Below are 17,333 nucleotides of genomic sequence, written 5' to 3' on the forward strand. Positions count from 1 at the left end.
TTGTTGTTATCCTGTTTCACAAGTGTCGAAGTGTTTATTGGGGTGACATAATGTATAGGATTGTACAATTGTTGTAAATACAGACCTACGAACATTTGCTTTGTTTGAAATGTGTGATGGAGTGTTGTACTCATGTACCTGTGGTTATACTTCATTTGTTGTGAGCTTGAATTCAATGCGCAATTGTATTGAGTGTTCTAATATGAATGTGATGCGTCATGAGCGACGGACTGTGTTACAAACTCCTGTTGTGTGGTGAATGTTCGCACTCATTTTTGTGGTTTTAAATATTATGAGATAAAATTCTTAAAGTGGGGAGGGGGGCAGTGTCACAACCGAGCGCTCAAAAAACAGCGCACCACCGAATGCTGGCGACAGCGACGATACCAAGCGCCTGAGAGACGCCTCAAGGTCAACGCTAAAGAAGAAAACAAGCATCTAAAGACTCCTTGGGCGCACCGTCTCTCTCCCTCAGAAGCGTAGTTCCGCCAACCGACCTCCTCACATCAACGGCCAAGCAAGCTTTTGAAAGATCTGGAAGGAAAGGGGTGTGGTTAAGTAGAGTTGCGTCACGAGTCGCAGACGGTCCTCGAAAAGTCTCGCTCTTTACCCAGCTTTGGCTGTATATCGCACTGACAAAACACTTAGAATTTTCTGGAATCTAGCGGGAAATGTATTAAAGCGAGCAGAGGAGAAGGGAAATCAGGAGAAGGAAGTTTACGCCAGTTTGCGTTGGCAGGAGGTGAAGAAAGCTTTGCGCAAGTGTGCGTAAGGTCGTTCCGTCGTGTCGGTGAAGGCTTCTGTCCTCAGTGACAAAGCGGGTGATGAGAGTTTCCACCTTAACGGTGAAGGCTGGTGCTACCAGCAGAAGAAGAAGAGTGTGTCTACCGCCAGAAAGCGAAGACGCGTCCTACAATCGCAACGCGTGGGAAGCCGACGTGTTACCGGCGAAGAAGTTTGGTGCTTGGAGAGTGGCCTATTGAAGACGCGAGGTTTCCTGAAAGAGAAACTTCGGGCGCAGCGTATCGACAACAGCGCTGCACTTTGAGTGAGTGATTCTTGGAAGAGTATCATTCAGACTTTGTTGCAAAGGCTTTGTACTGAATAAGTATTTGAACTCTCTACTCTTTAGTGTCTTGGTTGTCCGATGCATGTGATTGCATTATAGCGCGTATTGTTGTTTGTGTCAGTTGCTTCGAGTGTAACTGATTTTACAGTGTAGCACGTCGTTTGATTGGTGACATTTTGTATTCATATATTGTCGAGTGCGCATATTTGTGTATCGTTTAAGCTGCCGTACTTGAGAATATATTTTTCTTTTGGTTATCAACTCTCGGCTCTGGCTCGTTCTTTGGACCACAGCCGGCGTCCGCTGTTGCGCCAAATAGGACCACTTCTAAATTGTCCGTGCTTTTGTGGTTCAATTCTGGGGGCCGATACTTCGGCCCTTGGAATCAGCCCGGCGATCGCCTCCCTAATTAACTGGACCTGTGACATCCTATTAGTACATTCAGCTTGGTCTGCATTCCTTGTATGGTGGACTGCATGCCCTGTACAGGTGTCACCAACGTGTCAAGGCATGCATTGGTAGCATCGGGACGATCGTAAGTAGCCTTGACGGCTTGGCTGAGGGTCTCGTGGTTGGCTTTCATGGTCTGTTCTAGTCGATTTTGATGGTTTTTAGGGTGTCCCGCCTAGCGTTGACTCTTCGTTCACGTGCCTAATCTAGAGCTCTCTTCTTGGGGTGCTGGTTCACTTGTCCTAGCAGTGTCAGCCGTTTCGAGTTCTGAGCCCTTAGCTTCCGTATAACTTGGGCTTGTACCTCCATGTGTGTGATTTCCATTGACGTTGGGGGCCTTGGTATAGTCCGCGGTGGTGGAGTCGCAGTTGTTTGTTGCTGCTGCAGTGGCTGCTGCTGTGGCTGCTGCTGCATCTGCTGCTGCGCATTGATGAGTTGATTCAGCTTGGCGTTCATCTCTTACAATCCAGCTCTCTGCTCGGCGATGCTTCGCTTGAGCTGGTCGTTTTCATCGAGCAGTAACTTAAAAAAGGCGTCCTTCCCTTGAGCAACATGGTTGAGCGGATTGCGGTTCGCCGCTTGTGAGTTGATTGCCTGGTCCTACCTATCACATCGCCCGGTCACTGCTGATTGTGGTTGTAATTTTTGTTCTCGCTGCACTTGCCATCGGTGCTTCTGCCGCGGCTCGCCGAGCGTCCCCTGCTTTTGTTGCGCTTCCTCGAGTGGCTGCGTCTTTTGTTTGATAGATGCGCTTCCTTCTCGCAGTTGTTGCGGTGACAGCTGCGGGAAGTCTTGTGACGAGAACGTTGACCCCGCGTTTCTGCGTTCCCATCTGCGTTGGGCAACTACAGAGGGCACCTTGTACTTATTCGTACACATTTCCGCGCTGGTGGCGTGGGCTCCATTACAGAGTTTGCAATGTGGCTTGCACCGCGCCGCGTGGTCTGCATCCGGGTTAGGCGCGCCACACGCAAAGAGAATCTTGATTTCCGGTTTAGAGCATTAATCGACCTGATGGCCCATTTTTTCGCTTCTTGCACACACGTTGTGGTTTTGCCTGTACAATGTACACCTTACTGTAATGGAGCCGTACGTTATGTAGTTGGGAACCTTTGTTCCTGCGAACAAAACGACGATCGAGGTAGTGTTTCCAATCTTGTGCGCCTCGAGGGCCTGCGCATTTGCTTGGTTAACGATATTCTCGTCTGGATCATCGACAGTGTTCTCTACTGCGATGCCACGGATCACTTCTTTCACTGTGCCATGAGGCGCGGTGCAGTAGGCATGCGTTTCGTAGTTACGGCCCCCAATGTACAGGGAGCGTACGCTTGCGTAGTAACGTGCTCCTTCTTCATTTGGCGTGCTAATCACGATGATGTTCTGCGTTGGCTTAGTGCAGATTGTATCTGCTTTCGCTACGGTCTTGGGAACGTTGGCTGCCGTTATGACTGCGGACATTACAAAGTCGGCTTCGTGTCTCGCTAGACATCGGCCTCCTCTCGGTCTTAATAAAATCTTCTGTTCTTCCTGCAGCAAATTCAGTGGCGTGCTGGGCACTTCGGTAATTCTTGATATCCTGCGTTTTCCTTGAGCTTCACTAAATTGCAAAGTTGACTTGCAGCTTTGGCAACGTTGTTAAGCTGGGGCTTATTAAGTTGGTTGCTTACTTGTTTTCCGGAAATTTTCCAGGCCACGATGTTACTTGGGCGTAAGTCATTGCCGCGCTCCACGACTGTGGTGCGGCCGAAGCTGCGCAGCCCCTCTTGGTCGTTAATGCGGAGCACGACTGGTCAGCTTTGACGACCAATGCGCCCACTTGCATTGGAGAAAAAAGTAACACTATATGAATGCCATGTTTTGGAAAAAGTCAGATGAGGGCATGCGCATTTGGATAGTGCCAGCGTAGAATTGCTACACGTGTTGTGCACATTGCACAACGACTGTGGGTTTCGTATGCCCACCCGTTACAAAGTGCTAACTAGTATTTATACATCTTCAGCAGTAAAAGCATCAGCACAGCGAACAGCTGGGTAGCTTTACGTGGTCTCTTAATGAGTCATGGCAAAATTATATAATTGAGAAAAGAACGCCTCTACTTACAGTAGGCATTCCAAGACACTTTAAATCGGTCAATGTTACACGCAGAGTCATTAAATTGGTTACTTCACAGGTGAGGCATGCATTGAGAACTGAAGTCAGGCTATTCAATGCGAAGGCGTTTCGCCCGAGGTCCGATCACGTCATCGCATTTTACTCTTGCAGGTGCGAAGCTCAAGGATCATTCATGTTTTTAACTTTGTCATCCAACTGAAGTTCATTTAATGGGACAGTTTTTTGTTCACAGGGCGACGCACATGGCTGAATGCGTAGGTATGGGCACGATTTATTGCACAAATCTAGAAACGCTCCGACACTCGCGTTTCAGCAAAACCAAGTTTTCTATTACATAATTCCACTGTGAAGTCAAGTGGAGTGAATGATGTGAAGAACAGTTGTTCATTGTATTTCGCCCTAGCTCCCAATGTTAAGTGCCCTTTAAAGAAGAGGAAGGCTGAAATAAAGATAGTGAATTTATTATGATAGAAACAGCGAATGTAGATTGCTTTTCTAAATTTCATGGTTGCATGCAATGGACCGCCATAAATCTCCTACATAAATAGTCACTATATAATGCTGGTGGGCAACGTAGGTTTGGGAATATGTTATTTTGACAGCACAGTAAGTGCAACCGATCACTTAAAGAGGCGGGACATCTTGAAGTCACCACAATGTGTGTGTTTAGCAGATGCTTGCCCAGGCTGTGGGACTTCGTAATTCAGAGGTGAAACTCCTTAAGCCGCGGGTCGTGCGTCCTCGATGTATGTAGTGGTAGTAGGTAGATACCTTTTGTAAAGTCCTAAGAATGTCCACTGGATAGCGGTACTTGCATATGATGAATATATGGTGAAAAGATTCGAGATGGTGGTACTTGGAGTGTTCACTATATGGATGACCAGACGTACAGACAGACATACTGACGGTCGGACGTGGCCATAGAAGCCTCCGAAGCTTCGCCCCGCTCATCATCATTCACTCCATGGATAAACTGTGATTTATTTCACGAGTATTTCTTACGTCCCAGTGAGGCAATAAATTTTCAGGAGAGAGTGATTGGCGCTAAAACACAGAACACGCGGAAAAACACTACGCTACAGAAGTTTTCTGATCCTAATTTTTTTCTGTGTTTGATATTCATATTGGATATTACAAAGCCCTCAGTGCCCCCTTTTGAACATTATTTGCTGGAGTTAGTCTGAAGGTGGGCGTCATGAAGATTGTTGCCTGTGTCGCACTTAAAAATTAAGGGGGCAACAGCATGATGCAGAACAAAAAAAGAGCCATATTTTAATACAAGCGTCCTGTTTGAGGCATTTCATAAGTACACTGCGCATGTGTGAGCCGTATCGGCTAATGGTGAATAGCACGTGCCGGCTTGTGATTTTTTCCTCTACTGGGTCGGCTAAAATAACATAAAGCGCTGAAAACAGTTTCTTCATCACGTTGTCCATGTGTGACGCCAAAAGAAAATTGAAAGCACCTGTAAAGGGTCAAGTGGAATGTATTAGACCTATACCACCTGGTTCTGCAGAACATTAGACATTATATCAGAAATTACATCGCGTTCAATATCAAGATGTTCTAGACATTTTGGGGTGTTTGTAAGATATGATCCGATTAAAGAAGGTGAACAAAGCTTTAATACAGGTAGTTTCTTACAGTAGCTTGTGTAGTGAAGATTTACAAGTTACATGCAGAGTATAATTTTCTCTCCTTGCAACTAGGGTACGTATTATTCTTGTGGATCATCACATTTTTTCACTGTGGAATAATTGCAACGGTGCCCACACGTGCGTTTTTTGCGCGTTGAAATATTTTGTTAAAAAATAATTGCGCTTCAATCAAGTAGGGTGCACTACATTTAGTATTCAAATTTGATAGGTATACGATGCCAGTCTCTCTCTGTTGGAAAACTATTTGCATGAATCTTTATGCAACCGATGTCATATTTTTTTTGTTCTTTTGCTTTTCATATGATGTGCCCCGTCCCCAATGATGGGATGATCTGCTGTTATATATAGGTTATATATATATATTTTGTAACGCGAAGAATTTGTTGTTTCTCTTTTTTGCGACAGTAAAGTTTACCTTTTTTTCAGTTGATTGTTCGATTCACTATTTTAAAATACTTGACCCTATCATCGACGCTCACCATCGCAAACGCGGAATATAATTTGCTGGTTTGCCTATCTTTTCGTACTGATTTGTTATTTTTAATTAAAATGCTGTAATCTCGTGTTCAATTTCTTCAAGCAGATATGTTGTCACACTTTGTGAAAATGTTTTCATGCGCTTTACTTTGTTACATTTGGCAAAAAACACTCTGAAGTTTCACGTGATTATGTATATTTTGCAGTTGTATCATTCAAAGTTTTGTATCTTAGGTTCTATATAAAGACCAGTTTAATTCAAATGAAAGCCCCATTTTTATTATACAAAGAAACAAAACTCCTAAGATAATACCTAATATCAGTATGAGACTGTCTGCAAGTACGACTATGAGTTATCTTTAAAGTAGTTCACATTTGTATATAAGTAAACAGAAAAACACATTATCTCTTGCTGCAATGCACTCTCCTTCACATGCAGGCTATAATTGCTTTTTTCAAATTACACTGACGTTCTCTACAAAGAGTCCACTTTTGCGGCTGTGCTCAACCTGATCGTTTCCGGCGACAAAATTGCCTGTCACTCTGCTTTCGAAAAAGTTAGGACTATTTATTTTTGTTATTACATCCTCAAACGTCATGTCACGATAGTTTGCAGTGGTATATAAACACTGCAGGTACGAAGAGGATTGTACTGAAGGCATCTGTCTCGTCTTCAACAGGATACCTTTGTGAGTATGCATTTACATACTAGTGACTCCGCACAAAGCGAATGCTTTAGATGAGAATTAACTACAAGATTCAAAACATTTATTTTAGCGATATACATTTGTAGTTGTCTGATCAGCTCAGCTATCTAAATTCTATAGTCTCGTGTTTGATAGAAACGTTCTTTATGAAAAATTTGTTGATATCTTCGGAGTTTTTCAAGTCAATTTATTTCGTATTTCATAGCCGGCTCTTATAAACCGGTGCTTCCTAGGTATATAAACCAAAAACATCTAGACCTAAGATCCAATCTCCAATATGGTGAATAATGTTAAATTACTCAAAAATGACACTACACTTAACGCCGAGCCACCATCGTAGCAGCGTGCCCACCTACAGCTTCAGATTCGCTGATGAGCTTTTTTTTTATTTGAAGGTTCCACAGCTGGTTTACTTAGAAAAAAACCATTCTGAACGCAGAAGTGTTGTTCAGTAAGCAGTAAGATTTGAACTACTGTTAACATGTGTTTTGCTGTAGATACTATCAGGCTTTCCTCGGCATAATACTTTTCAATGTCTCCTCATCTAGTTACAGGACATAAAGACGCAATCGAGCATCCGTCACTTTCGAAACACAGTAATAAAGTATACATGGATGCTCCCACCACAATTTCAAAAATTAACACTGATATAAATTTCTAAATTTCACGAAATATCTGTGCTCCCCTCTATTTAAAAAGTAACGTGTGAGCAGAGATCATAGTCAATTAAGAGTGCGGTGGTGACATTACTCCAACTAAATTTTTTTCTATTGGGGCCAAACTTTATTCATGATAAAGGTTCGAAAGAACATTTTGGTTGATATCTTAACAACTCCGTACATCGTGACTAAATAAGACCTCTCCACCGCGGTATAAAAAATCACCCGATGAAGTGTAGTTACCACAGAAAACTCTGTTTCTTTGAAAATATAACGTTGATAAACAATATCATCTAAATTATTTAAAATGGTGTATCACTCTAAAATACCTACCTCGCAAATTTCTTATGCTGAACCAAATCGAGCTATTCGAGCAAACTATCGTGGTATAAAAATTTACTAGAACAGTTACAACGAACACTAGGCGCAGATAACCTAAGCCAAACGAGTGTTGTATTAAAGAGGCATGATGACAAAGTGTGTAGGTGTGTGTTACTGAACTCATTATTTTATTGATACTTGCAGTGAATACAACATGAATGGGCTTACTGGAGTCAAAGTCCTGCTGTGCGTCGTCTTGGCACTAGGTGATGATGATTACCACACAAACAGCTTTTACTAATTAGCAAATGATGTTCTCTACGCAACGTTGAGATAATTCGGCTGATATCTGTGGAGAAAATATGCCCTTTGTACTCTGTTTCGTGACAGCGTCTGCTCTCACGCCGTCACTTTCTTGCTTTGTTCACGATAGTAGCCTTGGCATGATGTAGTCACATGATTGGCGATAGAAGCCTCAGCAAGATGTAATAACTGATGTACTTGTGGTTTTGTGATACGATAGAGGTCATTCTTCATAGTTTTCTCCTCTCAAACCTGACCAGGCTTTATAAAACTAAAATGGCTGGTTACGAACTCCAATTGTGTTAAAGGTGTGTTTGTAGACTCAGATATGTATTAGTAATATTGCTTTTCCCTTTAAGTTTGCTAAGTATTTCTTGCATATTAACTGGTTTATGTGACTGCAGTAATATCTTGCCCAGAAAGTATCTGTGATATCATCCATCTATTGCTGCACCTGAGGTGTTGAATAAATATTCATTGATCATAGTGAATTGTGGTGTACAAAATGAAAAAAAAAAATTCACTATCTGCGGTACAAAATTCATATAGTAATACCATAGAAATTATTATTGTTCCAAAGAAATGTCTAAAGGCTCTTATGTTTAATAGGACATTGAAAGTTGTACCACCAGAAGTAGTTGAAAATAGGTCAAAATTGTGGCCTTTGGAAGCTGCTTTATTCAAAGAGCTATGAGAAAAACACCAGCCACTGTTCAAGAGTTGTGCAGTTAAGCTGAACTTATTATTTGCTTTTATGTGAATGCTCGAAAAATATAGCCATATATTTGCAAAAAAGCCCACTGTCTTTGCACTCCATAACGAAAAATATTCTCTTTACGCTGTCCATCACTGTGCTTGTTGTGTAACACTGAGGTGTACAGTGAAAGCACCAGATTCATTTCCTGCGTTTTCTTTGCAGCTGTCTTGACTAATGAAGCTGTTGCTTCTCTGGGAGGTGGTGTCGGAGGTGGCAGATCCCTAGGAGGTGGTGTTGGAGGTGGCAGATCTCTAGGAGGAGGTGTCGGAGGTGGAAGATCTCTAGGAGGTGGTGTCGGAGGTGGAAGATCTCTAGGAGGTGGTGTCGGAGGTGGAAGATCTCTAGGAGGTGGTGTCGGAGGAGGCAGATCTCTTGGAGGTGGTGTCGGAGGGGGAAGATCCCTAGGAGGTGGTGTTGGAGGTGGCAGATCTCTAGGAGGTGGTGTCGGAGGTGGAAGATCCCTAGGAGGTGGTGTCGGAGGAGGCAGGTCTCTTGGAGGTGGTGTCGGAGGGGGAAGATAAATTACAGCAAGTAAATTCCTGCTGAATAAAGGAGACTCATGTCAAAATATGGGAGTTCTCAAATTCTTTCAGGCTTTAAAGAAAAAAATAAAGTTGAAACGTTTGTTGGTTGCAATAATGGGTAATGTTGCGAGGTGGCGCAGGCTATTGAAGTGCTCTGAATGTATTCTTCGACCGCCTGGGTTTTTTTTAATGGCAGTAAAGAAAAACAATTTGCCACATATAGCCTAACTACTATTTCAGACTAGCAAAATTACCACGCGTGCAGCTGGACGAAGGTTGGTAATCAAGAACACGCACAATAGAAAAAGAACTAAGATTATGCTTGAGCTTTCACGCTTCAGAGAATAGAACGCGACCACGTAATTGGTCCTTCCGCCCATCGTAACTTCATCGGCTAGTCTGGATGTGGTTGTGGCTGCGTGCCTCAACCACGCCGTATGAAATTGAAGAACTGTGGGCGCAACACTGGCCGCCTAAAGTATCCTAGAATGCATACTCTATGTAGTACAAACGTTACAAGGGCCGTCTAGCGCTTGGAAAGATTTGTGCCGACTGCATGACTCGTAGTGGCGCTCACCAGACTACTTAGTGCGGAAATGATGACGGAAGGTTGCCGCCATATAATTGGATAAATGTAACGATATTTTGATCTTGGCATTGCATCAAACTACGGATTGCTATTGAATTTATCTTTATTAGCATAATTTTTTGCTCAAAGCGACAAAATATAAGCTCTCCGGCTTTTCCAGCTTAAATGCTGCACAGCTGGTCAAAGAATGCGCCGAATGCCTTGTGCTGGAGGAAACGTGCTGGGGACGTTCCGGGCGCCGTTGTTTGAAGAAACTATAAGAAAAAAATGATGTAAGAGCATTTATCATATATATATATATATATATATATATATATATATATATATTGCCATGTGTATGTGCCAGTGGTGAAGACAACGAAGCAGTGCGAGTGTCCTTGGTCGAGGACAAAAGACGAAGAAGCCGTTACAGTCTGTTTCTTGCGAGGGAAACAAACAAACAAACAAACAAACTGTTTCCTGCGATCGATAAATCGTATTTGTTTGAGGCACTTTGTGTGCTCGTCAATCTCGCGTCGTCACACTGGTGGAAGTGCTGGGTACGTCTTTATGCTTGGCACCCCTTCGCGGACTCGACATTCGAGCCCGGAATCGCTACCACCCGTCGACACACCAGTCCACCGTTTCAGCCGCCGTCTGCAAGGCCTGGCTCCCGAGCTCAATCCCTTGCCAGAAACTGCCAACAATCGCTTGCCTCCTTCAGCCACCATGGCTACTGCAGCTCCATCGCACATGACACTTCAGAATCCCATGATTCCTGACTGCTTTCAGGGTGAGACCTATGAAGACGCACAAGACTGGCTGGACCAGTTCGAACACTGCACGAAGTACAACCAGTGGGCCACCTCAAAAAACAAGCTCGCGAATGTGTACTTCTACCTGAAATACAACGCCCAGACGTGGTACATCAACAGGGAAAAAAGCATGGCTACGTGGGACGACTTCCACAACCAGCTGATCGACACCTTTACTAGTGTTGACAGAAAGGAGAATGCGCAACGTCCTTGGAAGCTCGAATTCAAAAACCAAATGAGAGCGTCGCTATGTTCGCCGAGGACATGACCCGTCTTTTCGGCAGGGCAGATCCCGAAATGCCGGAAGACAGGAAGCGGCAGTATCTAATGCGAGGCGTGAAGGAGCAACTGTTTGCTGGGCTTGCGAGAAATCCGCCAACCACAGTAATTGAGTTCACGAATGAAGCCACAGCTATTGAACGTGCCCTACAGCAACGGTACCGTCAGCAGAACCCGGTCAACGTTCGAGCGAGTAGCCCTGTTACGACTGCGGCGAGCCTCTGCAACATTCGGCAGGCCTCTGCGGGAAGTCATCCGGGAGATTCTGAGGGAGGAACTTCGGCAGCTTGGTTTAATTCTAGCAACTGAACCGACGCCGGCATTGTCTTTTGTCGCTGATGTTGTCTGGGATGAGGTCCGTCAGGCTCTCTGTTCATCCGGCTATAATTATGTGCGATAACATTTTACTTATGCTGATGCAGTCCGACGCCCCGTCGTCGCGCCTTCGGCACAGCAAACTCCAATGACTGGACCACCACCAACTCTGCAAACACAGCCGCTGTCACCGCCGACGACTTTCCCAACCACACCAATCTCGCCGACAAGACGAATGCCATTTAGCCACAATGTGAAGCCCACAACGTGGTTCAATAGTGAGTCCCCATTTACCTACCAGCGTCGGAAAACCGATTTGTGGTGTACCGCCGACCGTCGACCGGTATGCTTTCATTGTGGCGAAGCCGGGCACGTTTACAGAGTTTGCCGTTATCGCGACGCTCAGTACTCGATATTTCCTCGCTACCATGATTACGCTACGTACGACGATCGACGCACGAACAACGACACTCCTATGAACACACCGCCGCAGAATCCAATGAGGCCCAGGTCACGTTCTCCATTTCCTGCGCGGGGCACTTCACCTAATCGTCGCAGTTTTGCTGACGTCACCAGGGGCAGGTCCCCTAGCCCGCGACGAGAAACTAGACGCAGCGACCTCGGGGGGTGGGGTTGCCATTAATCGAACTTCCGAACAGCCCCCATTGCAGACATATAACAGCTCGAAGCCACCGATGCCGAAGACGACGACAGCAATGAATAATCCGACGAATGGAACAACTGCCAACGTAACCGACGTTATCAGCGCTGACCTCGTCGTTCACATTGACGGCCACCAAGTGACGGCTCTTGTGGACAACGGCTCCCACTTTTCTATAATAAGCCTGCAGCTAGCCGACAGACTAAGGACAGTCAAGATGCCATGACAGGGACCCAATATAAGAACTGCAGGAGGTGAGTTGATGACACCCTGTTGGAAAGTGCACGGCCCGACTCTTCATCGCTGGTTTCACCTTTGTCGCCACCCTCGTCTTTCTTCACGAGTGCTGTAAAAAGCTCATATTGGGAATGGATTTCTTGCGTGAATACGGGGCTGTGATTGACATCCGTGACAGAAGCGTAACGTTTACTATACGCTCGGAGACTGCTACAGATGAGGAACACCAGCTACGTCGCTTCCGTATTGCCGATGACGACGTCATACTTCCGCCACGAAGTTGTTCCCTCGTATCCGTCCACTGTGACAAGTTACAAAATGGTACTGGCATCGCTGAACACATCAAGGAGCTCGCAATCACTAGCGGCATTTCTATTGTCAGGGCTGTCATCACTGTTATTGACGGATGCGCTGAACTCCTATTGACAAATTTTAGCAGAGAACGCCGACACATAGTTAAAGGCACGGCTATTGCCTATTTCTACGAACTCTCGCAAACAGAAGATTGTCATTTAGTGGAGAAAGCAGCAGCGTCTACTATCACTACACCGACACCTGTAGGCATTGGTCCAATGTTATCTCCCATTGAGCGAGACCGCCTTCTCACGCTTATCAACAAGTTCCACGGCTGCTTATTATCCTCATGAAGAGTTGGTCAAACGGCACTGACGAAACACCGCATCACTACGGATCCCGACGCCAGACCCATCCGGCAAAATCCTTATCGAGTCACCCCAAAGGAGCGTGAGGCAATTCAAAAACAGGTGAAAACGATGCCAGAAGATGGTGTTATTCGGCCATCTAACAGTCCTTGGGCATCACCTGTAGTACTCGTCAAAAAGAAGGACGGCAGCTTGCGTTTCTGCGTCGACTACCGTAAGCCTAATCAAATCACAAAGAAGGACGTCTACCCTCTGCCGCGTATTGATGATTCATTGGATAGACTACGAAACGCACGCTACTTTTTGTCTGTGGACTTGAAAAGCGGCTACTGGCAAATTGAAGTGGATGAGAGAGATCGTGAGAAGACCAGCTTTGTTACGCCCGATGGACTTTATGAGTTTCAGGACCTTCCTTTCGGTTTGTGTTCGGCGCCAGCAACATTCCAGTGTCTCATGAACACGGTTCTGTCGGGGCTTAAGTGGCAAACCTGCTTGGTGTACCTCGACGACGTGATTGTCTTTTCGGCGACATTAAAGGAACACTTACGAAGGCTCGAAGCAGTTTTCGAAGCAATACGCTTGGCCGGTCTTACTATAAAACCTGAAAAGTGCCACTTCGGCTTCCACGAACTCGATTCCTCGGTCACGCTGCGAGCAGTCAAGGAATCCGACCCGACCCGTATATAATTGCCACTGTTGCAAACTTCCCGACGCCATCAGAAAAAAAATTCAGTGTGACGTTATTTAGGACTCTGTGCCTATTACCGACGGTTTATTGCTAATTTTTCGCGCATCGCATGGCCATTGACACAGCTTATTCGGGAAGATACCCCCTTCAGATGGGGCGAAGACCAAGAGCAGGCGTTTCACGAGCTTCGTCAGCGCATGTAAACACCCCCCTTGCTGGCCCACTACGATGAAGACGTGCCAACAATACTTCATACAGACGCTAGTAATGTGGGTCTTGGAGCAGTTCTCGTACAGTTGAAGGACAACAACGAAAACGTGATCACCTACGCCAGCAGGACGCTGTCCCGAGCGGAAGCTAATCACACTACGACGGAAAAAGAATGTCTTGCAATGGTATGGGCAGTCCTGAAGTTTCGTCCTTATTTGTACAGCCGCCCATTCACCGTTATCAGCGATCATCACTCTCTCTGTTGGTAGTCTACTTGAAAGAACCGTCTGGCCGTCTTGCACGATGGAGTCTTCGGCTCCAAGAATTTGACTTCACTGTTGCCTACAAGTCGTGCAAACGACACACCGATGCCGAATGTCTTTCTCGGTCTCCTGTTGAGACGGCATTCCCGGACAACGACGATGACGACACGGCCTTTCTGGGAGTTCTGGACACTGCCGCCTTTTCTCAACAGCAGCGCGACGATGCTGAACTGCTACCACTTAAAAATTACCTACAAGGGCGAACGAATAGCGTGCCGAAGTTATTTGTGAGAGGGCTGCCATCGTACTGCTTGCGAAATGACGTTCCTTATAAGAGGAACTTTTCATTTACCGGCAACAGCTACTTGCTCATCGTTCCATTTTCGCTTCGCCGTGAGGTACTACAAGCCTGTCACGACGAACCTACCACCGGTCTCTTGGGTTACGCAAGAACAATGGCGAGGATAAGGCAGAACTATTACTGGCCAAGACTTGCCGAAGTTGTCAAAACTTACGTGCAGGCATGCCTAGATTGCCAGCACCGCAAGCCACCATTCATAAAACCAGCTGGCCTGCTGCAGCCTGCCCGAGTGCCGGCAACACCGTTTGCACAAATTGGCATGGATTTTCAGGGCCCCTTGCCAATGTCTGCCACTGGAAACAGGTGGATAATCGTCGCCACGGATTACCTGACCCAATACGCGGAGACAGGCGCTCTGCCACGGGCAACGGCAGCTGAAGCGGCGCAATTTTTCATCGAAGCCATCGTCTTAAGACACGGTGCTCCCGCAATATTCATCACCGACAGAGGTACTGCGTTCATGGCCAAGCTTTTGGACACCATTTTCCGACTAAGTGGTACAGCTCACAGGAAGACAACGGCGTATTATCCCCAGACCAACGGGCTCACCGAACGCCTCAACAAGACCCTGGCTGACATGATAAGCATGTACGTTGATGTAGAGCATAAGAACTGGGACGTCATTTTGCCCTACATAACGTTCGTGTACAACACGGCTCGCCAGGAGACCACTCGGAAGACACCCTTCAGCCTCTTTTACGGACGCGAGGCTACGACAACGTTAGACGCAATGCTCCCTCATGAAAATGATGGCAAAGAGACGGATGCCGAAGATTTTACCCAGTTAGCAGAAGAAACCAGACAACTTGCCAGGTTGCAAATCACCAAACAACAAGACGACGAAGCCAAACATTACAACCTCTGGCACAGGCCCGTCATATACAACGTGGACGACAAGGTATGGGTCTGGACACCTATTCGTCAGCGTGGGCTCTCCGAAAAGCTGTTGCGAAGATACTTCGGACCCTACAAGGTTCTGCGACGCATCAGTGACGTCAACTACAAGGTTGTTCCGGACGGCGTGCAGTGTTCGAAGCGGCGCAGACATTCACCAGAAATTGTCGACGTGCTTCGGATGAAGCCTTATTTTCAGTGACTAACTGTGCAGTTTTGGTTTCGCCTTGCTTCTCGAACGTTTAACATCGAGACGATGTTTTTAAAGGGGGAATAATGCCACGCGTATGTGCTAGTGGTGAGGACAACGAAGTAGCGCGAGTCTCTTTGGCCGAGGGCAAAAGACGAAGAAGACGTTGCCGTCTGTTTCCAGCGATCGATAAATCGTATTTGCTTGAGGTGCTTTGTGTGCTCGTCAATCTCGCGTCGTCACAATATATATATATATATATATATATATATATATATATATATATATATATATATATATATATATGTGTGTGTGTGTGTGTGTTTGTGTGTATGTGTGTATGTGTGTGTGTGTGTGTGTGTGTGTGTGTGTGTGTGTACGTCATAGCGAAAAGAAAGATCAGTGAAGCTACAAAACGGCTCGTTTCGCACGTGTCGTTCTCTCTTCAAGTACCACAATGTTTGTTACCACCGCAACGGCATCCTTCATACACTGGACGTAACAGTCAATATGTCATGCGAGCTTCCTGTGCGGTATGGCTTTCAGTTCATCTCATAGGGCCACCTTCCGACGTCCGAGGACGAAGGAAACGCGGTAAGGTGATCCCGCCAAAATGGAGTTGACGGTAAGCATCCATTTCATTGTACTTTGATAGCTGTACGCTGAGTAACTTTGCACTGCCTGGCCCTATCGCTGCCATTCTTGCGGCAATTATCTCTTAAGCCGACGGTGTACGCAACCAGCTAGAAAAAGATGTAAAACTATTAAGTCGCGAAAAGTGTTAGAGGGCCTCTTTAAGTGCACACTACGCTATATTATTTTGGCCTTTCAGTAAAGGGCCTACTACACATTGATGACGTGACACGGGATCCTGCGTACCTGTTCGCTTTGTTGATGCATTCGCTGAGGACGATGATTAAATATACCAAAGCGCTTTTTAATGGATAAGGCTGTAAAACTGTAACTCACTGCAGAATTTGGAAGTCCTTACGACTGATACAATTTCCCACTAGTGCCACGAATACAACATGGGATTGGGGACTCCTTCCACTATATGTCAATGATATCGTTCTTCGTTGTTCCCATTCAGTTTCGAGAACCAATTTGACTCAATGGGTGGAACATCCATTTGTTTGATGAAAAGTTGGTGAACAAGGGTTGTGCGGAGCAGACGTTCCAAAAAGCAAACTGGTCTTCATCAAGGCTAGCCTGGAGAAAATAATTCCGCGTGTCGAAACATGTAACAGACAAAACCCCTGTTTACGAATTCTTCATCGCAAGCTTCCATCGTCTCTTCTACACTCTAAGAAAAGGGTGTTAAAAGTTTGTGTGGTTCGTCCTTTTGGGGACTGATGGGGCTGCCACGACCATTATTTTTCTTTAGGACTATTGGCACCAGGTCTAACGGTTTGTCTTAACAGACGAGCTCAAGGAATTAATATTTAGTCCTCACATTTACACCTTAGTGAGTAACCGTTAGTGCCACAATTCACCTCAAAGGACTAACATTCAGACCTCACATTTGCACCTTATAGAGCAACTGTTTATCCCCACATTTACACCCTACCGGGCAACCGTTAGTCCTCACAGTTGCACCTTGCCAAACGAACGGTTGATCTACTCAAATACTTCAATCGAATGAAGTTTTTGTCCCCAGTTCAAACATTGTTTTTTGTTTGTTTTCCGCCAGGCTCAATACTTTTTTCGCCTGTTTTTCTGCGCAGTGAGCAACAAATTCCGCAGTAAAGAACACGCGAAGAAGTAGTTAGCCACCTACGTGTAACTGCTTTAACAGTCACAGCAACAACGAAAGACAAAAGCGAGACATCGAAATCTTTTATTTTTCTACATACACATGAAGTTTTCCCATTGTTCTAAGTGAATTCATGGAGAAGTGTACAAGTCCAGTCTCGTTGTCAAATCTTGTTCACTCTTTGGGGAGCTCCTCCGACGGAAGCGATAGATGACAGGCATTGCAGACGCCAGCGCACGCAGCCTTCTGCCTGTGGTCTTCCCACGGCTGCACGTACAATATTATAGTAAAAATAGTTAGGCGCACGTCACAGAAGATGAAGATGCACGCATATGACAAGTACGTGCGTGTTAATATAAAAACAAGCGTTAAAATATGACACACAAATGACTTTACCTTC

General features: G+C 45.5%; 1 protein-coding gene across 1 annotated transcript; it reads left to right on the plus strand.

Annotated features, from left to right (window-relative positions):
- Window positions 1-6,373: 6,373 nt before the first annotated feature.
- Window positions 6,374-9,081, plus strand: LOC119174191 (uncharacterized). Its single transcript, XM_037425017.2, has 3 exons — window positions 6,374-6,455; window positions 7,658-7,719; window positions 8,676-9,081. Exons 2-3 carry the CDS (start codon window positions 7,668-7,670, stop codon window positions 9,032-9,034), a joined length of 411 nt encoding a protein of 136 aa, XP_037280914.2. The 5' UTR covers window positions 6,374-6,455; window positions 7,658-7,667; the 3' UTR covers window positions 9,035-9,081.
- The last annotated feature ends 8,252 nt before the right edge of the window (window positions 9,082-17,333 follow it).

Source organism: Rhipicephalus microplus, chromosome 5, assembly GCF_043290135.1.
Source record: "Rhipicephalus microplus isolate Deutch F79 chromosome 5, USDA_Rmic, whole genome shotgun sequence".
Classification (NCBI taxonomy): domain Eukaryota; kingdom Metazoa; phylum Arthropoda; class Arachnida; order Ixodida; family Ixodidae; genus Rhipicephalus; species Rhipicephalus microplus.